Source organism: Sebastes fasciatus, chromosome 4, assembly GCF_043250625.1.
Source record: "Sebastes fasciatus isolate fSebFas1 chromosome 4, fSebFas1.pri, whole genome shotgun sequence".
Lineage (NCBI taxonomy): Eukaryota > Metazoa > Chordata > Actinopteri > Perciformes > Sebastidae > Sebastes > Sebastes fasciatus.
In genome coordinates, this window is record NC_133798.1 from 34,502,577 (window position 1) to 34,525,411 (window position 22,835).

General features: G+C 38.2%; 2 protein-coding genes across 3 annotated transcripts; both read left to right on the top strand.

The window, feature by feature from the left end:
* The first annotated feature begins 1,208 nt into the window (after nucleotides 1-1,208).
* isg20 (interferon stimulated exonuclease gene) lies at nucleotides 1,209-7,347 on the top strand. Its single transcript, XM_074633828.1, has 4 exons — nucleotides 1,209-1,346; nucleotides 2,601-3,249; nucleotides 4,630-4,830; nucleotides 6,060-7,347. Exons 2-4 carry the CDS (start codon nucleotides 2,632-2,634, stop codon nucleotides 6,258-6,260), a joined length of 1,020 nt encoding a protein of 339 aa, XP_074489929.1. The 5' UTR covers nucleotides 1,209-1,346; nucleotides 2,601-2,631; the 3' UTR covers nucleotides 6,261-7,347.
* Nucleotides 7,348-10,712: 3,365 nt separating this feature from the next.
* Nucleotides 10,713-22,816, top strand: rlbp1b (retinaldehyde binding protein 1b). Of its 2 annotated transcripts, none has more exons than XM_074633831.1 (8): nucleotides 10,713-12,589; nucleotides 13,907-13,950; nucleotides 15,607-15,735; nucleotides 16,465-16,669; nucleotides 18,022-18,200; nucleotides 19,002-19,160; nucleotides 19,428-19,538; nucleotides 20,153-22,815. In XM_074633831.1, the coding sequence occupies exons 2-8, from the start codon at nucleotides 13,939-13,941 to the stop codon at nucleotides 20,279-20,281; spliced, it is 924 nt and encodes a 307-aa protein (XP_074489932.1). In that variant the 5' UTR covers nucleotides 10,713-12,589; nucleotides 13,907-13,938; the 3' UTR covers nucleotides 20,282-22,815. The 2 variants fall into 2 exon arrangements, with proteins under 2 accessions (XP_074489932.1, XP_074489933.1); XM_074633832.1 differs by lacking the exon at nucleotides 10,713-12,589 and adding an exon at nucleotides 12,605-13,802 and having other exon boundaries at nucleotides 20,153-22,816.
* The last annotated feature ends 19 nt before the right edge of the window (nucleotides 22,817-22,835 follow it).

The window sequence follows — 22,835 nt, forward strand, 5'->3', positions numbered from 1 at the left end:
TAGTGACATATAGGGCTGTAATTAATCTGTTAATTATTTTATCAATTCATAATTTGGTCTGTGTAATGTAAGAATGGTAAAATGTCCATAATTTCCCAGAGTTCAAGGTATTTTATGTTCAACCAACAGTCTAAAACCTAAAGATATTCAATTTATAATGAAATGGCTAATTTTGTTTTTTAATTTCTTTTTTACGTTAATAACTTTATTTAACAATTATTCAGTTATTCATAACTTGTGACAAGAGCTTTTTATCCATCAACATATCACATAAATTGGATTATGTGGACATAAAAACTATTGAACTGAATATGGTTTGGCCTGTAAATAATTTGGGATCAAAGGGGTATATAAGACGATTACTCCCGTCATAACAGAATAGAAAACTGAAACATAACTGATTTTATACAGTATTAATTGTGTTGTCGTTAAAGGACAGTAAGGCCTTTCTCTACAACATAAAAAAAATGCAGATTAATTAAGACAAAATTTAGGGCAGAACGTAAAACTGTCAGTACATTTAAATTAAATGTAAGGCTTTTTGAAGAAACCTGTTAAAATTGGCATTCAGAAGAGGCGTGTTTTTATTTCATTTTAGAGTATTGCAGGTTTTTGCTGATTCAACAGGTTGCAGATAAGTTTCTGTGAATGGGACTTGGCTACACACGGAAAACATATGTATTCTGTTTATAAATGTACCAGACCACAGGGGCTGAATGTGTGACTTCTTTGTGTCTGTGGTCCCAATCTATTTTTTAATTATTTATTTATGTCAAGATTCAAGATGTTTATTGTCACACCGGTTATACAGGTACAATCGTGTGAAATGCTTTTTGCTGGGAAGCTCCATTAAAATAATAAGTTATATTACAATTATAAAAGGAAATACTTTGTACAAGGGCATATTAAGAACATATACATATCAGGAAGTATGAATGTACATATGTAAGAAATACTTTGTACAAGGCATATTAAGAACATATACAGTATAAGATATATTTTTGTGTGAGAAGGTGTCATATGAATTATCTATTTTAAAGTATTTATTATTATTATTATTATTATTATTGTTATTATCCTTATCATTGTAATTATTAAAATAAGAATTATTATTATATTTAAATGGTTAAATTATGAAATGATGCACTTGTGAAACATAATTATTATTATTTGGGTCAATACCGCATCCAACCAGTAGGGGGCGACTCCGGAGGTATTTGGCAATTGAACGTTTCCTGTGAAACAACAAACGAAGAAGAGAAACAGCCAATCAGAACAGAGCATAGGAGACTCGTCCAGACACGTTCTGACTGAACTGAGTGTTACACGTGCTGTTACCTCACAAGGTAATATAGATATTATCATCTTTCAATGTCATGTCTTAACATTACTCTTGTTTTATCAACACGTTTATCTCTTCTTATTAATCTGACGTGATATTTGTCTTCGAGGAATGATGTTGGCGTCTTGTTTTGACGTGTCTTTCTTCAGCTAGTTAGCTAGATGTCAGTTGGTTTTCCAGAACTGAGCACCAAACTCCGTTGAAAAATCTGGCAGTTATAGTTGGTCTTTGTTATTGTCAAAGTTAAACTCCACATTAAACACGATTCTCCGATTTTTCTGAATCCTTTAGGGCCAATGTTCAATACGGCTTTATTAAAACTCGTATAAAATAATAATACGCTTTATTATAACGATGGTTTGGTCATCACGGCCTGCTCGAAGGAGACACGTTTACAGTAATGTTACTATAGATATACATAGGCATGCTTTGCGAGCGTGGCATTAAACTGACGGGATTTTGAATGGAGTATGGTGGCACTGTCTGCATTTGTTTTCTCTCATCTAGTTAGATAGATAGATTTGGAAATTCTTGTGTTACATCAGCAGGTTAACCAGACAATGTACAGGAACAATAAATATACATATCAACACTAGAGATAATATCTATAGTATAAACAATATAAAAAATAGATATTAGAATACACTATAAATATACCAGACTACTACAACTAGCTTAGAAAATATAAACCTAGAATAATAATAACATACTATAAAGAATAGCAAAGTGTGCAAGTTACAATTTTTGTTTTAAAATTAAATTAAATGAATTTCTCAGAATGATGCCCTCCTGACATTTCACACACATTTATAAATAGCTTTTTTAAGCTCATTTGACTGTTAAATTCCTCAAGTAAACAAGATCACAGTTTGCTGCTTCAGAGTTGGCGTGTTGTAAGTTGTTGCTGTCAATCACCTGGCTCTTAAAGTCACTGAGTGATATTTCTGCATGGCCATTGGCCAAGTGTGAAATCTTATGTGGGCTGTCACATAAAGGACATTTCTTTACATTGTCCCTAATGTCAGTGTTTGTTTTATTGGCCAAATGTGATCTCAAGCAATGTACTTTTTCTGTATGTTGTCCTCACATTGCCTGTACACACATTCACACTGAGTTAAGCACCAAGGTTATGAAACTGTACAATGCTACCTTTTACCGGAGCCAAGGTGTAGATTTAAAGAGTTGAATCCTGAATAGGAGTGATCACCTATTGTATTTTTAAATAACTGAATGTTTTTGTGTTATTTTATCTCCTCAGAAAATGACTGCAAGACAGGGTTCATTTGTTGATGATGGCGGAGTCGTCGAAAAGGAATAAAGCCGCCTCGCGGGAGCTTTTCAGCAACTACCGGTATTTGTGCAAAAAATCCATGATGCTTTGTGCCATGGAGGACACAAGAGCCAGGAAGAAATGCCAGAATAAAATAATAATCACCAACGTGAAGAGGAAAACAAACCACAACGAACCACTAGATACAAATAAACTGGTGAAAAAAACAAAATCGAGCGACGCAAACCCGGAAAGCCAAAGCACTCTGAACTCTGAAAACAAGAGCGCTGATAAACCTGGAGTCTCTGAGCACCACAGTTTAGCCTCAGCCTTCAGAGACACCTGGGAGGTGGACAGCGGGTTCTCCTCTGAGACGAGTCCTCCAGCCAGCGGTCGGAGCTCACCGTGCCTCAACTCCATCACGGTGGTGGCGTTGGACTGTGAGATGGTGGGCACGGGGCCTGGCGGGCGCTGCAGTGAGCTGGCCCGCTGCAGCATCCTGGACTATCACGGCAACGTGTTGTATGATAAATACGTCCGACCGTGTCAGCCCGTCACAGACTTCAGGACTCGCTGGAGCGGCATCCGGAGGCATCACCTGTACAACGCCGTGCCCTTCGCCCAGGCCAGGGAGGAGGTGAGGCCCGCTTCGCTTCTGGATCTGAGATCTACCGATTGATTCTCTAATTATCTCCTCCCTCAAAATACTTAATGTTTACTAAGTATACAATGAATAAGTCAGCGTATGCACTGAGTATACATCTATAATGTCCATGGTTGGTTAGTTTATTGACCTTAAATAAACATCTGGTTCAAACAGTAATCCATACAATACAATTACTACACAACATGGTCATGTTGCGGAGTTGTTTCATCGAAAAGAAGTAGCTTTTGAAGTACGTTACAGCACACTGAGCTGAAATTTAAAGATGTTAACCGGGAGTTGTATCCTTCACAAAAGTTATGAGCTATTTTTTAGCTTTTTGTTTAGGCAAAAAAAAGCATTTATCACAATAAACAATTTAATTTTCACCTATGACAAAACGTAACATTTGGAGGCAACATTAAAGGGGAACAACGGCCACGTTTAAAACATTGATATACATATATATATATATATATATATATATATATATATATATATATAAGATGATGGACAAAATACTGCAACTCGCTTATGTACACGCATATTGCAAGGGTGTGCCAGGAAACCACAAGGTGACAACGTCATCATGGTAAACAGTAACTGCCTGTCAGTGGCGATATGAATGGAGTATAGAATTTCAACAACATTTGCAGAATATATAAACATGCTGTCAAGTTCTGAATCTATTTTATGTTAACAATGAAACCTTATAAGACAGGGAAACTGTCATACCTTTCTGACTTCTTTCATTTCAGTAGTTATAGTTTATGGAAGTGCTGTCCATTGGAACAGTGCACGTACATGAGCAAGTTGCAGTATTTTTTCCATCATGTTATATCGCCTCCAGAATAATATCAGTGTTTTAAAAAATGGCCATTGTTCCTTTTAAGTAGAAGGTCACCTCCTGTATGTATGAAAGGGTATCACTTGTTACAAACAAATATAACCTTTCACAGCAAACAAAAAAAAAATAAAGTAAAGAAACAGCATGTGAATGCATTTATCTGGCTTTCCCAAGCAGGAGTTGACGCTTTGCTCCACACTGAGCAGCCGACATTCCCTCGGGGGAAACAAGTTCGTAGAAATGTGAGGAATTGTTGAGAAAAACTGAAGCTGTACTGCAGGTTAAATGAGTCGCACAAGAGAAGTACAAAACCAGCTCTGCCTGAGGAGGAGTCTGGGAAATAGTTAAGATACCTTCTGTGCTGTCTCTACATTTGAAATCATACATAAAGCTCCATTATAAACAGGTCAACGTGGTTTGAATTGTCAAGTTTAAACCCAGCCGACCCTTCAGATCATTCATGATCAGTAACGGCAGGTCAATTCATATTTGTCCTCTTCTGCACTTGCATGGCTTCTCTCCCGTAGATCCTCAGTATACTTGAGGGCAAAGTGGTCGTCGGCCATTCCATCTACAACGACTTTGAGGCGTTGGACATGTTCCATCCAGGTCACATGGTCAGGGACACGTGCACGACGCGCCGCCTCAGCCGGTTGGCCGGTTTCCCCCGCGAGCGCTGCCTCTCCCTCAAAATCATGGCCAGCAAGCTGCTGAACAGGAAGATACAGGTGAGCAACTTCACACTTCATACTCTGTAAATATGGGATTTCATTTCTACTAGAAATTTTTTTAAAAATAAAAAATTTGTAGACAGATGTCCAGTTAAAATAGCTCATCCCCTTATTATCTCACATATTATATACATAATGATAAATAAGGTTTAAGAAAAAAAGTAAAATTTCTGATTCCAGCTTCTTAAATGTGACTATTTTCTGGTTTCTTTCCTCCTCTATGACGGTAAAGTGAAAATCTTTGAGTCTGTGGACAAAACGAGACATTTGAGGACGTCATCTTCGGCTTTAGGAAACACTGATCGACATTTTTCACCATTTTATAGATCAAACAACTTATCGATTAATCAAGAAAATAATAGACAGATTAATCGACAATGAAAATAATCGGTAGTTGCAGCCCTAAAACTAGTGACTAGAATTTGTAAAGAAAATGTTTCTAACTAAGACCCTTATAAAGAAGAGATACAGGTGTTGGTTCTCACATACTCTCATGCAATTCTGTTGTTTTTCTGATGTATTTCTTATCTATCCAACCAGTAATTGATAAAAACAGGCTTTGTGTGGTTCATCAAGGAGCTTTATTTTAGGCATATGGTATAAAGAGACCTGTAACACAGACACATGTAAGGATTAGTGTCCCTTAGAATCCAACCGCAGGGTTATTCAGTCAAATATTATAGAATGTTTTTGTATTTTGAAAAGCTCATGAACCAGCTGCCCAGTGAGCTTTAAGCAGGTTTGTCTGCTTTTGTTGAAAGCAGCAAGTGTACGTAGAGGAAAATGATTTAGAGGAATAAAGGAATCTGTTAACTGAAAGGTAAAGTGGATACTGAAACCCAACTGATTCATGGCCAGAATCAAATCACAGATATGTTGGTATCAGCACATATTTACGACTGATGAGTAACAGGGAATGTCAGTACAGAAAAGCAAAATGTGGGATGTAATTTAGAAAGTGTCACCATGATGTTTGTCCACCATAGAGCGCTGATGAGTTTATTTTTCAACTGTAAAATGTTGCTGCTCAGTCTCATGGTCACAGTTCTTAAATAATCAAATTTAAAGTTCCTATCAAAAGTCTTCTGACATGCTGCTGCTGTCCTGCTTGTGTGTTGATTTTATTATTAATCTTTCATATTTTAAAATATATGATTTTGGAGTCTGCTTCCAGTATGAAAAGCAGTTTGATTTGTCGTTGACCTTGTCTGTGTTTACGTATCCAGGTGGGGCGGCGAGGTCACTGCTCGGTGGAGGACGCTCTGGCCGCCCTCGACCTCTACAAGCTGGTGGAGGGCGAGTGGGAGCAGGAGCTGCAGAACAAGCTGAGGGACGACGACGCTCCACGCGAGCCCAGCTTCGCCTCCTCAAACCACTACATGCAGGACGAGTACTGGCCCAATGAGGTCATAGCTGACAGCCAATGAGAGCAGAGTATTCATATTCACATAATGTGTAGTGGGAAATACCTCAACAGATTACACTACCTGGTGATGTAGAGTCATCAGAGCAGAAAACTAAATAATGTGAATTAAAATACATCTCGACTGTAAATCAAGTCTGGATTAAAAGTAATGTTAATAAATGGGAATATGGAAATATTATCTGCATTGTCTCACATGAGAAGATGTACTCTATCACTTTGGGGGGGAACAACTTTAAAGCCTAAAAATGCTAACTTATTACGTTTAAACATGTTAAACATGATTGGAGTTCCTGACAGCATATTTGTTTTGCTGTGATACCTAGGAATGTCACGATACCAGAAATGTAATAGTCGATGCCAGTACCACTGAAATTCCATGATTATCAATACCAGGTTTTTTTGTTAGAAAGTTAAACAAGTCATAATTCCCTCTATTATATATTTTATATTGCTGTAATAACATCACATTAAAACAACTGGATTTATTCAAGTTTCTCGCCAATAGAACTACATTTTGAACACAAAACAATAATGTTAGAATTTACCATCGCTCAATACTTTTTACTGAATAGAGCCTGAACGCATCATAATGTAAATGATGGTCACCTCCCGTGTTGAAATCGGCACGAGGAGAGCTAGTTAACATTAGTTAGCAGCCGATAAGCTGCACGAAGCTAACGGATTCAGAATTTTGGCATCGACTTGGTACCGAAGCATCGGTTGTCGTGACATCCCTAGTGATACCAGATGTTTACCTGTAGAGTTGTTAGTTGTGACAGACTTGATAATGTTTATAGGGTGACAAATGTTGGTGCTCTTGGAAGTTGGAGGTTATTAACTTATTATATGAAGAGTTCGGAGTTCTTAAACAGTATTTGCTCTTACTTGAAAGGTAAAAATTAACTTAATAACATAAAACTGATCTTAGGCCACAGATACTGCTATTTTGGAAAACACAACTGTATTTTTCAGTTGTTTTTACTCATGTATCTCTGTTCACATGAGAACATGGAAATGTGGCTGCGACAAATCAAGTTTCAGCTTTTAAAATGTTTTTCACCGTCTTTAAGGCAGAAGGGAAACACATTTTTAAAAACTAGTTCAAACCATTTTCATGTTTAAACTGTTGCAGCTACCTCCATGTATATGTGGCCTTAAAGGTTTTATATTGTTACAATTGTGAATTGTAATGGTGGTATTTCATCACTTCTCACTAAGCTGCTCTTAAATGTCTCAATAAAACGGCAAATCTGTTCAAATGAAACACTGTCACTCTATTTTCTTTCAGGGTTTATTTCACAACAATGACCCGCTAGCTGAACATTATCATGCTTATTACACGGCTACTTACTTAAAGGTCCCATATTGTGCTAATTTTCAGGTTCATACTTGTATTTTGTGTTTCTACTAGAACATGTTAACATGCTGTAATGTTCAAGAAACCCTTTATTTTCCTCATACTGTCTGCTTGAATATACCTGTATTTACCCTCTGTCTGAAACGCTCCGTTTTAGCACATTGCAATGGAATTGCAACAGAATTGCGTTGCTAAGCAACAGCTTGGGTCGATGTTTACTTCCTGTCAGCTGATGTTATTCACATACACACTGCGAAAGGAAATAAACTGGGACACATTTAGAATGTTTATGTTTAAAACCGTGTAATGGTCTAAATATTGTATATTTGTGACATCACAAATGGACAGAAATCCTAACAGCTTGTTTCAAAAGCTCAGTTTCTGAATACGAGCTGTGTGTATTCCGCCGTATATTGAGCGTTTTGATAGTTTAACAGTATTTATATAGCACTTTAACCTACTTTATAATATAAAAGACCTTAAAATCTCACTTTTTACAATATGGGACCTTTAAAACTTTTAGTAGAGCTAAATGCTAATATCAGCATGCTAACATGCTCACAGTGTGCGTTTGCATTCACAGAACTTACTCAGAGAAACCAGGTTACGCAGGTAATCTGCTAACATGCTGTTTAACAGGTATAATGTTTAACCATGTTCACCACCTTAGCTTCGCATTAGTGGTGCAACAGTTCAACAACCCCACTGTTCGGTTCGTACGTCATTGAACAGTTTGTTTTTTTACTGTTTGTTTTTGAATCCCTACTTACCACGGTAGCATTGCTAACATTTGCTAAATAGCGCTAAACGCACAATTTCTGAATACGAGCTGTGTGTGTTTCTACGTATATTGAGCGTTTTGATAGTTTAAAAGTATTTATAAAGCTCTATAATATAAAAGACATGAACATTTTTTCTTTTAAAAAAATCAATAATTTGACACAAAAACGGTTCGCCAGAGTCCGACATCAGAACTGCAACGGTCTGTAATAAATAAATAACAGACCGTAGAACGCCGTGATTGACCAATCGCAATCGAATGTTCAACAAACCCGTGTAATGCACAGTTAGCGACTAGCTGGTGAACATAGTGGAGCATTTAGCAGCTAAAGAACCAGGTATTTCCTTCAGGAGTTGGTGGAGACCAAAAACAGAGCTAAAATAGTGAATGTTGGACTCGTCAGGTGGATAGAAACATCCAAATAAATGATCATTTTTATGTCTGCGGGATGAATCATTACGTTCAGGATCACACTTAACTGCAGAAGGAAAACCTCCTAACTATGGCGGCTGAGTCATCCCATTTGATCCAGTGCCAGATCAGCACTAACGGCAGCATTGTTAGCAGCAGCAGCAGCAGCATATTATTAACACGTGTAACCACGGCTCTGTTAGTGCTGGGACACGTTCAAGGTCTGTCACAAACACTGGATCAGGATCTATCCAATGGCACCAATGTCCAAATAGGTTACAAAGGTGGGCTGACCCGAGAAAGAATGTCTCCACAGTGTGAAGATATTACGTCGTCAAACAAAAGCGCCATGGTCACTTTTAATGATGGTATTTTCTTCTCTTCCAGCAGTTAAATCCCAGCGACTGCACCCATGTGAGTCACTGAGCTGCACAGCTTTATGTAACTTTGTAAAGGTCTCAGATGCGAGTATGACGCTAGATTATGATATGTTGTAGTCTATAATTTAGTTTATAAACCTGAAACTCAGCGAGCTGCAGGTGGAGCTGTACATACTGTTATGCTCCGTCTCTCTCTAAATAGCTTTCAAACCCATGAACACATCTAAAGCCTGACCTTGGCCCAACAGCTCAGCCTGCAAAGAGCGAACACAGAGGAGCATTGTTTGACCAATCCATCTAATTTTGTTCCCCAAATCGCTTTATTGAAATCAGGCCTGATTTAGCAGATTACTAGTCGGCCGCCTGCTCCTTCATCGTTGCATCAGGATGGAAAACGTGTGTTGGTGACGTTAGCTGCGACCAGGGTCAGAGAGAGGGAGATGGTCGACAAACATTAACCACAAGAAAGAAAGAACAACCGGCTGCGTCGATGTGAGATAAGATATATATCTAAGATATATGTCAAGTTTACAGAAATTAAGCCTTTTAAAAACAGCCTTTCTTTTTAAGCATTATAATTAAAATAAGCATTTATTTTGGCCTGATGGCCTGAAAGGTGCGATGCTTGGACTATGCTTGCAAGCTGAAAAATCTTTTATAATTTTGTTTAACAGTTTTGTGTGTTTAAACCCACAAGCAAATTTTACAATTTACAATACAACACCACAAGGTATCTATTAGTCAGACTGTTTCTTTAAATTGCAAACAATGATACAGAAGTGCAAATATACTGGAGTACATATTTAATGATTAATGAAACAGGTTGCTTTACATACATGATGTAGGTGGATATGTACAGTATATTATGCATATATACATGTCGGTTTACAGTATATTCAGTATATACAGCAGCTCACATTTATATGTGGCAGTGATATGTACATGTTATAAAAAACAGTGTATATTTAAATGATAAAATATCAGATATCAGGACGTGCGTGTTTTAGGTTTTCCTGCGGCGGCTTAAACAAAAACTGTTCTCTCTAGAAATAACTTTGAATCTGTTCAGATGATCAGAGGCACTTGAACATTATGACTACAACTCAAGATGTTCTTGAGGATTACTCTGTGAATTAATGCACAGAGATGTTTTTGGCTGTGGTTCAGAGGATAGAGCAGGACAACGTCCACCAATCGGAAGTTCGGCGGTTCGATCCCCGGCCCCTCCGTTCCACATGTCGAAGTGTCCTTGAGCAAGATACTGAACCCCAAATTGCTCCCGAAGGCTGAGCCATCGGTGTGTGAATGAGTATTTAGTTTAGATCTTGATGGGCAGGTTGGCACCTTGCATGGCAGCCTCTGTGTATGAATGTGTGAACGCTGACATGTACTGCAAAGCGCTTTGAGTGGTCGGAAGACTAGAAAAAAACACTAAAAAATTCAAGTCCATTTACCATTTACCAAGTCTATTTGTTACAGTCTGTTACAGATGAAACAACAGAATTTTTTTTTGATATAAGAGACAGAAAAATCCTAATTTTCACTCAAATTGCAGCTCAAAAGCAAAAAACCACAGCGATTACTCCGATTACAGTCTCCTGTTGTATTTACTTACCGTCCAGCTGCTCTTTGTTAATTTGTTTTCACACCTCTCTGTTGCTCAATTACTTGAGATTAATCTGGAGATTTTTTTTTACTCAACCTCAGACCTCAGCGTACGCGTGTGTCCGATTAGATGAAGTGCTCACGTTATATAAACCTTTATATTACTCTCGGCTCCTAACGCTGACAGATTGTGTATGTGAGAACTAATCTGATCACAGGGAATTGTGGATAGTTTAGGGTCCGTGTTTACTGATATGAATGCACGTAAGTCTAAATCCAAATCCTTGTGGCTTGTGTGTGTGTTCATGTGTGTGTGTAGGTATGTTTAGGAAAATGTGCTAAGTACATAAAAATGGTTTGAGACCTTTTTATATATATTTTTTTTGCACCAGGTCAAATTCGGTGCCCTTCTAACTACCAAATAGTTGCTTTTTTACACCTCCGCGTCGGTGCCAGCTGTTGCCGAAGGCATTATGTTTTCGGGTTTTCCGTCTGTCAATACCATTCTCGTGAACAAATCTCAGGAACACCTTGAGGAAATTTCTTGTATTTTGTGTTTCTAATAGAACATGTTTACATGCTGTAATGTTCAAAAAACACTTTATTTTCCTCATATTGTCAGCCTGAATATGCCTGTATTTACCCTCTGGCGGAAACGCTCTGTTTTAGTGCATTTCAATGGAATTGCAACTGAATTGCGTTGCTAGGTAACAGCTTGAGTCCTTGTTTACTTCCTGTCAGCTGATGTTATTTACATACACTGCAACAAGAAATAAACTGGGACACATTTAGAATGTTTACGTTTAAAAACTGTGTAATGGTCTAAATATTGTATATTTGTGACATCACAAATGGACAGAAATCTTAACGGCTTGTTTCAAACGTGCAATTTCTGAATATGGACTGTGTGTATTTCTCTGTGTATTGAGCGTTTTGATAGTTTAACAGTATTTATATAGCACTTACACCTGCTATATAATAGAAAAGACCTTAAAATCTCACTTTTTACAATATGTGACCTTTAACCACCATCAGCTGATAGAGTTTATACATAGTTTGTACCATGTATATATCATATACAAAATGTGATGCTGTGAGAGTAAGTTTTTGCCTCTGTTCCATTGACACAGGGTCTCAAAAACTAGGACAGATTTCCTTGACATTTGGTGGATTAGATTAATTGATTTATTAGATTTTGCTGCTAAACTGAGTCTGGGATTGTATAATGAATGTTGATTTAGTCACATGGAGAGACAGAGACTTTATTATAAATCCCAGCCCTTTGTTTGAAACAATAAATAAAGTCATTCCTATTGCTGCTGGTCCCATTAAAACATGTCCCAACATTAGAAGCAGATCATGATGTCTCTAAACATGTGAAACAGACCAGCCTCCACCTCTCCTCTCTCCTCTCTCTTGCGATCACGTTGCAGAAATCAAACTGGGAATCAGCAGTCACAATGGTCACTTTTCACTCAAGTCTCCTTGGAATGCAATCAAATCCCTCCGTCCTCTTAAAACCAGCTCTTACCTAAAGTGTGTACTCAAAATTACATCATCCATAATGTGCACTGGCCCTGCCTCTCATCACAGGAGCCCCTCCACCATTGGACCAACAGCACCCTCGCCATCACTTCCTCCCACCCTCTGCCCACTTTTATGTTGATTGAAAAGAAAAAAAAAAGTTGGATGTAATCTGGTGTGACGCCACTAATCCCAACGCTACAAATCATAGGTCCCCGTCCACCTCGCTCCACACCGACGACTCACCGCCAGCAACTTCACATCTGCCTCAGGTAAGACTCCTCTACTTGATGTGCTTCTCTTTTTTCTTCCTCGGGTAGTGAACAACTCAAACTCTGGAAAACTGGGTTCCTCTGTAGTTTAACTGTTAAAGGATCAGTGATTTTCACCAGAGACATACAAATATTGTGTATATTTGGCTGCCTTTGACTCCAAAACACAGTTTCCTTCTTGTATCTTGAGGTATTTGAGTGCTAAATCTAATTAAGTTATGAGACTCAGTAGGTGCATCATGGGACTAACTCTGCAGGTTCAGAGCTGCATCCCCACTGTGACCGACAATCCCAAAAATTTTCTCGTGGTTCTGCCGCTTTGGATTTAAGTGTCTGCTGAGTATATATTATGTTATAATATAAAGATATCGGTGTAGTGTACACATGTTGGACTCACATGTCTTTAGAAATATGCTGGAGAGACTCAGTACAGCAGGTGGAAGGTCTTTTAGTCCCTCCAAACCTTTGCCTGCAAAATTTAAATGTTGATGAACGTAACTTATATTCAATATAAAGAAATGGAGTAGTAATTTATGTTAAAGAGTGTGAATAAATGCTTGTCTGAACATCAAACCCATGAGAAAAACCCTCAAGGTATCCAAATATTGCAGAGAAATGTGTGTAAAATGATGCACAAGACATTTAAAATAATGTTGCAGCCATACAACTGTGCATTGGGTTTTTCACCCAGTTTAAGTGTGAATGAACGATCATTTTCAGTATCAATTAATCTGCTGGTTGTTATTGATTTTGTTCTATAAAATGCAACTCTATAGGGTCGTGAAAATCACAGTTGCCAGGGTGACATCTTCAAATTGCTTGTTTTGTTTGATCAAAAGCTTAAGATTTATTGAAATTTACTGTCACATATTCTACAAAGAGCTAGGCTGTATTTTGTATTTTTACTTGAGAAATGATTAATTGATTGCCTATCAATCAATTAAGTCATTACTACTGTATTAGAATAGGACGACACTACATGTGCTTAGTTTAAAATCTACTTTTTAGGAGATTTAACGGGACATTAAGGTTGAATACAAACCAAATTTCTCAACCTTGATATGCAGAGTTTCTTGGCAATGACACCAAATATAGTTTAAACTTTGACAACAACTGTGAGCTTGTGGATTATGAAACCAAAAGACTGTCGAGCTTAAATCTCCGGATAAGTCATCCAGGAATGGGCTGAAGTGCTAAATATAGCTGAATCAAGGTACCCTGTGATAGCAGCGAGGGTGGGATGAAGAGGGATTAAAGTGGAGAACAGAGTGTCAATTGTTTGTTTGTTTTACTATACCTCCCTTTTTTCCCTTCTAGACAGTACGAAGCTGATATAAAGAGCAGAAGACATGGCTGTGGTTGTAAGTGTTTTCACTTTTTCTTACTTCAAACTGTGGTCAAATCAATGCTGATATTTTTATGTGGATTTCTGAGCTGTAACAGGAGCGTTGAAGAGCTCTGATTGAGTAATTCGCCAAGACGAATACCTCTTCATCTTCCTTTAACGTGGACTCAGCTGCAGCTCAGCATTAGAAAAAGACCCATTGTCAACAGGCTACAGTAGCTTTAGCTGCTAATCTCTGCTCGTAGTCCTCACCATGTATTTACAGGCTTTACTGGACTCATGTGAGGGAGATTAATCAAACACTGAGGCCTATTGATTGTTGCTGCTGGTGGAAAGGTATTTTGTTGTGCTTTTTAAACCTCACACAGCACAACCGAGTCTTGTGAGAGAATTAAATTGACAACATGCAAGACTAGAAACCAACTTAGATCACCAGATTAACCAGCAGGCAGCAGGAAAAGAGTACAAGTGTTTCTCTGTGTAGACACATTAAATGCCAGTTAGTGAGTATCCATAATACCAGCGACCTGCAACCGGCTCAGCTAAATGGAACGCATCCATTATTAATGTTATTAATAACACGTGTGCCAGAGATGACCTATTCATGGGTGGCCAACAGTGCAACAGCCTGCTGAGCAGAGACCATAGTTATTATCATCATTATAGATAATTATGTGCTTCAGTGCTGCTTTGCTCTGACTTCTGTTAGTATAAATACAAAACAGTTTTGTGTCCTAAAAACACGTTCCACTTCTTACTATGAAGTAATTATAGGTGCATCTTGTAGGACTGGGTGTTAGACTTATAATATCATACTATCATACATGTTTTCTATTCATTCATCAGATATTTACTGAATGCCAAGTTCTTATATGGCTGCTTGTGTTTGCGTCTTTTAAGCAACAACATTCAACTATTAAGAACTTTGCCTTCAAGTTAAGTCAATTTAATTTGTGTAAATGTATATCACATGTTTGAGGGTTTTGGGGGTCTGGTGCCTTGCTCAAGGGCACCTTGGTAGCTACCAGTTCACAGTCTGTATTTGGTCCGTGTGAGGACTTGAACGACGACCCTCCGGTTCCCAAGCCAAGTCCCCACAGAACTGAGCTACTGCCGCCCGTTTATACGGCCCAATATCACAAATCGAAAGTATCGTTTTAGTGTCGGCACCGAATAGGGTCGTGACTCGTGTCTAGAAGGTAACACGCAAATTGTGAAACTCTTGCGAGATGGTTAAGGTTATGATAGGTCGTCGTGACGTAACGAGTGTAGCGAGAGTTTTTTCGCAATTTATGGGTTAACTTCTAGACACGACTGCTGAATAGGCTCCAATATCAAAACGATTTTAGATGATACCCAGGACTTAGAGCTCAAAAGCTCAGTTAACAGAGTTCTATTTGATATATCAGCTAGTGCACAAATAAGATGTCCTGTATTTACAAAGAACTACAGAATGCTTGACTCTATAAATTTCTGAATTATAAGCGTAACATGATTGCACTATGTGGAGCCCTAACAAATCCTACAATGGAAGGAAAATATAGAGATGGCACACTGCTTTTTGCTAAGATAATGCACCTGTAAAGTAACTCTATGACAGTTACAGTTACAGCAACACTTACACCTAGAAGTCGAGAACCAGGCTTTATCAAGTCGTCCGTTCTCTTTCCAGAGTGGAACTTACCGTATGGTGTCGGAGGAGGAGCAGGCTCTCAGGGCCAAACTGGAGCGTCTCACCGTCAAGGACCACGGACCGGTGTTTGGACCCTGCGACAGCCTGCCGGACCACACCAAGCAGAAGGTAACCGGACCTGATCTCACATTACCAAGTCTGAAAAACCAGGATACAAAACATAGTTCACGTTCAAGAGTTTAATCCCTTTTTACTGCAGTATATCGCTAATTATGATGTATTAAACTACATATTAATATAAGATTATATATAAGATGATTTAGGAAGAGAAAATTAAGACAGGAAACTAGCTGGCTATGCTCACACTTGGCATTTAGCTACAGTTTTTTTCCCCGTTAAGTACCAGTTTAGCTCCTGTCCAAACCCACCTGCAGTACGTTTGCTCATGTTAATCCTCTTTAAAAGAATGCACTAAAAACATTGCAAAAGAAGGGTAAAAGGCTGGCTAGCTTTGTATGCATTTATAAGCTGGGATAACACACTAAGTTAAGTCAATAGGGTAGATCTTGGTAGGACAAACATGAGTTGTTCACTAACAGAGAACGGCTGACATGAAGGCTGAATGTTGGACTGAATATCAGGGCAAGTAGAGAGTCAGATTAAACTAAATTGATGAGATAGCCTTGTCAAACAGTACTCCTCTGTGTATCGCAGCTCTCCATGCACATTCTGACAATACAGCAGTCACTGGCAACATTAATAAACATAACCTTTCATTTACTTTTTTTGTTAGAGGGCTCCTCACGTACTCATAGAACTGGTAACTACTATTTATGTCACTAAACTGTACTGTATAACAAACTGTGAGGTAACCGTCTGGTCCGGCTCCCCCTTCAGGCCAAGGACGAGCTGAACGAGACAGATGAGAAGCGGGTGTCGGCGGTAAAGGAGCTGCGAGGAACCATCAAGGAGAAGGCCGAGGTGGGTGACGACCTGGCCAAGGGGGTGCAGGACACGTTTGGGGAGAAACCCGACAATTTGTTGGTCCGCTTCATCCGCGCCAGGAAGTACGACGTTCCCAGAGCCTACGACCTGATGAAGGGTACGTTAGAAAGAATGTTTGAATATACCGACAGCATTTTTCCTGCCAGAAAATCTCAAACTCCTGATTATATCACATGAATCCAACATAAGAGAAAGCAATAATAAACATGCTGATCTGTATGTATGTTATGAGCAGAAGTGGAAGAAGTAGTCCGATCTTATTAGCAAAAGAACACTGTGTAAAAAATACTTTATAAAAGTCAAACATTCAAAATCTTACTTAAGTAAAAGTACAACAGTATTAGCATCAAAATAAAGTACCAAAAGTAAAAGTACTCATTGTGCAGAATGGCAAGGGATAATGCAGAGCGAGAATGTCATTGTTGTGAAATAAAACCCGACAGGGCGAAGTGGAGGGGTCTCTCATCGCCCTGAAGGGGTTTATTTCACAACATTGACTCACTCGCTGTACATTATCACGCTTATTACACGACTACTTAATTAAGAAATCAATAATCTGACACAAAAACGGTCGCCAGAGTCTGACATCAGAACTGCGCCCATAGCAACGGTCTGTTATACATAGCAACGGTCTGTTAAACATAGCAACGGTCTGTTATAAAACAATAACATGCCGCAGAACGCCGCGATTGACCAATCAGAATCAAGCATTCAACAAAGCAGTGTAATAATAATATATAATTTATTTGTTGATTTATATGATAACACTTTACGATAAGGGTACATTAATTAAACATTCAAACAAACCCTTCCTTATCTAACAGTAAATTAACAGTAACTGAAGTGTCTAGTAAGCATTTATCAATGGTGTTAATGTTAACTAAGGTATTAATTTATACATTATATAATGTTTAAAAAGACTTTAATGTAAAGTGTTACCATTTATATATTTAGTTTTAATAATCTGAATCTGCAAAGTTACAAGTAATTTAATTATCAAATATATGTAGTGGAGTAAAAAGTAAAATATTGGCTTCCAAAATGTAGTGAGGTAGAGTAGCATAAAATGGAAATACTAAAAGTAATAAAAAGTACCTCAAAAATGTACAGTACTTGAGTAAATGTACTTGGATATACGAGTATAAATTTAAAAAATCTAAATCTGTCAGTGGTGTCTGGAATATAATATAAGGATACAAAAATATGATCAAAAACAGGATTCAAATGACCTGTTTTATTGAAGGATAATACCAATAAATATATTTTTGCACTGACAAAATAATGTCCCAACTTTTACAGGTGATCATTTTCATGCTATCGGTTTAGAGACAGCGTGACCGAACCTACATTTTCATTCACAGGAATAAATTGTGCATTAATATTCAATTAAACAAATGCCAGATTTACAGCCTGGTGTGCCCCCTTAACGTGCTCCTTTGTTCCCGCCAGGCTACGTGCGTTTCAGGAAGGATTACCCCGAGCTGTTTGAGAATCTGACCCCTGAGGCCGTACGCAGCACCATCGAGGCCGGCTACCCCGGCATCCTGCCCAGCAGAGACAAGTACGGCCGCGTGGTTCTGCTCTTCAACATCGAGAACTGGGACTACGAGGAGATCACATTCGATGAGGTACGTGGGGGGGTTTCTGGGTGACCACATGTCCCACAATGCACCTAGAAAAGCATGTTTACAAACTCACTTTTCATTTAAATTAGTAAACAACTTCTTTGCTGCACCAATCTGATCTCGTCAGTGGTGGAAGAAGTACTCAGAGATTTTTATATTTTAGATTAAATAAAAGTAGCCAAAACCACAGTGTAAAAATAAACAAATAAAATAAATAAAAACTATTAGCATCGAAATATACTAAATAAATATATAATATAATATATATAATAATATAACAAATAAACTACAAAAAGTTAAATCACTAATGCAGAATGACCCGTTTCATAATTATATACAGTATATTATATCACTTCATTACAATTAGTGATGCATCTAATGTTGCAGCTGGTAAAAGCAGGGCTAATTTTGATTGCTTTATATACTGTTTTTAATAATAATATATCATAATTTATTAGTTTATTATTTTGTAATAATAACCTAAATATGCAAAGCAGAGCCGGCCCTAGGAGGCATAGGCGGCATTGCCGAATGCTAGGGGCGCCTCTATCCATAGAGGTATCCCAAATGAGGGAAGAAAAACAAATTCCAAATTTATAACTTTTACTGTTTTTTCCTAATACTATTTTAACTTTACTCAAGTAAAGTACAAGTACCTCAAAATTAAATTGTACTTGAGTAAATGCACTTACATTCCACCACTGGAACTTGTCATAATTATTCTTCATATCACAAATATCAGCAATACAGTATTTAAATCAATAAATCAGCCAATCAACATGGGTGGGGTTGTTTTTTTTTCAGATTCTGCGTGCCTACTGCGTGATCCTGGAGAAGCTGCTGGAGAACGAGGAGACTCAGATCAACGGCTTCTGCATCATTGAGAACTTCAAGGGCTTCACTATGCAGCAGGCGTCAGGAATCAAACCCACCGAGCTCAAGAAGATGGTGGACATGCTGCAGGTGGGAGAGAAAGGGATAGTCTAGAATATTAAAGCTGCAGATGAAAAGCCAAGTTTGAGTTTCAGATGGTTTTTATATTCCCTCATTTTTAAAGGTTGTAAACTCTGCACGGCTAGATACGATAGATTTTAGATTAGTGGAAAATATGTTTTTGTTTTCTTATTCTTGCAGTGTTACTCTCAGAAGATTGTGTAGATTATTCCTCATGTCTGATTATAGTTTACAGGTTATAGGATCAGATGTTTAACTTTTTCTTTTTCCTGCCAGGACTCATTCCCTGCCCGTTTCAAAGCAGTGCACTTCATCCACCAGCCCTGGTACTTCACCACCACCTACAATGTGGTCAAACCCCTGATGAAGGGCAAGCTGCTAGAGAGAGTGAGTCAGCTGCATTTGATCCTTTAATGACCGACTGCAGCACTGCTGCTCCTCCCTCAGTCTATCAGACACGACCATGTTAGAAGAAACAGTCAGAACGGGTCTCAGTGCAGGATATAAATCATTTTATTGAGAAATTGCACGTAACATTATACTGATATGAGGTGACGTGACATTACATGAAGCTCTGAGGCATTTTAACTGAAATAGTACCAGCAGTAAGAGTACACAATTGTTATCATCAATTATCTTAATTTAGCTTTTAGATTTTGGATTCAAACACAGATTTAATCCAATTTGAAGATTTATGTTTTTCTATTTCATTTGAATAACATGTTGGTTTAAAATATTTGTGCTTCTTTTTGGTGGAGCTTGCTGCAAGCCTGCAATAATACTCAAATAATACCCCAAAATGCCACTTTACAATTAACGTTATGCAGTGTTTATGCAATTAATGTCTCATCTGTTTGTTTTTCTAATATTTAACTATGTGTTGCACTGCCTTTTAAAGATTTCCCACCTCATGGTATTATAGATATCCACTCAAATTAAATGTCCACCTAATTACATGTTAGACTCAAATACCTCTAACAGCTGTTGTCTTCGCTCTATAGGTGTTCGTCCACGGAGACGAGCTGGAAAACTACTACAAGGAGTTCGACGCCGACATCCTTCCCTCTGAGTTCGATGGAAAAGATTCCAAGTACGACGGCAAGGCCACGGCCACCAAGCTGTTCGACTAAACCTCCTCCCTCTTCCTTTGAAGAGCCGTTATATATATATATATATCACAAACCCCCACAGACTGTGGAGACTCAAAGCCCAAATCTAGCTGTGTGGTTGTAATGACAAACAAGTTATGAATGAAAGTGTGTGAGAAGTTGAAGTGATTTTGTTTTCCAGAGCACAGTCCAACAGGAAACCACTCACTCTCACTCATTATACCACTCTACAGTATTCTGTATAAACCATTCGGTTACAGTTCCTCATTTTTATCTACCCATTATGGGACTGGAGACACTGTTTTAGATCATTAATTACAGACTGCATGTGCTTTACAGATTTGCAGTTTTATAATGCATTAACATTTAAGATTTTCAACCGTCCAGGCAACCATTGACCTCACTTCTCAGCAGTATTGTGTAAAAATCAACCTTCTTAGTTTAAAGACTGGCTTGAAATAGACAATTCATCACAATGAACATGTAGTTGCCTTTATTTCTTTACCTATTTTTGCACAGTAAAGCAGTTTTTTGGCAGGCGCTGTTTTGACGCTTCCTTGCCGGTGTGTTCAAAGAAGCTCTGAAAAGACCAAATTCACAATATTCTTTTCGGTGTCCATTGTTTTACTGATTTACAAACACGAGATCTCAGAGCTCACTGAAAGACACCAACAAGGAAAAGTCTTCATGCTCTCAACTGCATAACTGTAACTGATCAAATAATAGCTGCGACCACATGTCCTCCTCGGTGGTGGATGGTATCTTAAGCAGATTTCAAGGCTTTGCAAGTTGATTTTCATACCAACCTCAAATGAATAGAAGTCAATGGCTGTCCTGGAGGCAGTATTTAATCTAAAGTGGCAGTGCAAAAGCACCAGTTTGATTTTTTGATCATTCAGATTCAGTAAAGTCTTTTATTAAATGTCATTTCATAAAGGAAAAAAATATTCATTTAAAACTCACTGGGAGATTTGAGATTTTCCGTCTGTCACCTGTTCAGTTGTGCTTTGTTTGGACTGTATTCACCCACATAGCTTGTTTTAACTCTGGCTGGCTCCAGCTTTCTGAGTTTCCACCATCTGTTCCCCCCCTCCAACCGTCTCTCCTTGAAGTACAAGGCTGATATTCCAACAAGTGCCTGTCTCTCTCATGTGTTTTTTAGATTGTTCTTCAATATGAATATTATGAAATTTTACCCATTGTGCTACCTGGTGCACCAATAAGAATGTCAATAAATGTACAATAAACTGTATATAAATATAAGTTGTACAGTAGTCTTTGCATCAGTTTTGCAAATCTGAACAAGACTAACAACAATGTTTCTGGCTCTGTGAGGCTGCACTCAGGTGGTGCTTTGAGCTAAATGCGTCGGCATGTGGGTATTATTATTTACCATGTTCACCATCTTAGTTTAGCGTGTTAGCATGCTAACATTTGCTAATTGGTGTTAAACTAATGCTGCGTTCCAGACAACTCGTAACTTGAAAATATCCGACCTCCTACTGGAAAAAAGTACAATGAAACGCCACTCAAAGTCGCAGGCAACACACGGGCAAATCGCAAATCCATCTACCCTGACTTCGCAAAGAAGCAGTTGTCTGACGTCACACAACAATGAATCACAAAAGCGCACATTGTAAATGTTAAACCATTATCTAAAAGGCAGCGTAAAGTATATTTGCCTGTATTTAATTAAAATAATATATACTATCATAGAATAAAACCTGTTCTGCATGTAAATTGGTGTCAAAATATGTCGCCATGTTATTAGGTAGCTGGTTACGGTAAATAACAACTCAAAAGTTATTCGGTAAAACGTCAAAAATTCCAGAAAAAATGTGGAGGCTGCACTGCTAAGTGTTCAATTGTGTGCTCTCTTGCCACAGAAACAGTTTGCCACAGTTAGTCATGTTTTTTGTGTACGTTTGTTGTCGTGCACCTGGAACGTTTGAGGTCGGAAGTTGGAAATTTCAACTGGGAAATTCCAACCTCCGAGTTGTCTGGAACGCAGCATTAAATAAAGATGAGATCTGCATATAAATTAGTGTCAAAATATGTCACCATGTTATTAGGTAGCTGGTAACAATCGCTGGAAGTTATCTGTTCTGCAAAAAAGTTATTCGGAAAAACACTAAAAATGCCAAAAATAATGTGGAGGATGCACTGCTGGGAGTTCAACTGTGTGTACACTTTCCAAAGAAACATCAGTTTGTTGAGGTCAGCCATGTTTTTTGTTTACGTTTGGCGTCGTGCATCTGGTGAACTTGGAGGTCAGAAGTCGAAACTTCCATCCTTCAAGAATGTCGGGAATGTCATTATTTTTGCAGGTCTTTGGTCAAAAGAAAAAAGTATTTAGAAGATAAAAAGTTTGACCAGATGGTGGCGCTATAGAGGAAAAGTCACAGGAACTCCAATGTCAGTTAGAGTCATCCTCTGTGGACAACGAATGTCTGTAGAAAACTTCGTGGCAATCCATCCAATAGCTGTTGAGATATTTCAGCCTGGACTAAGTGGTGGACTAACCGACGTTTCCATGGCGATAGCATGTAGGTTACAATAAAACAGACAACAAAAA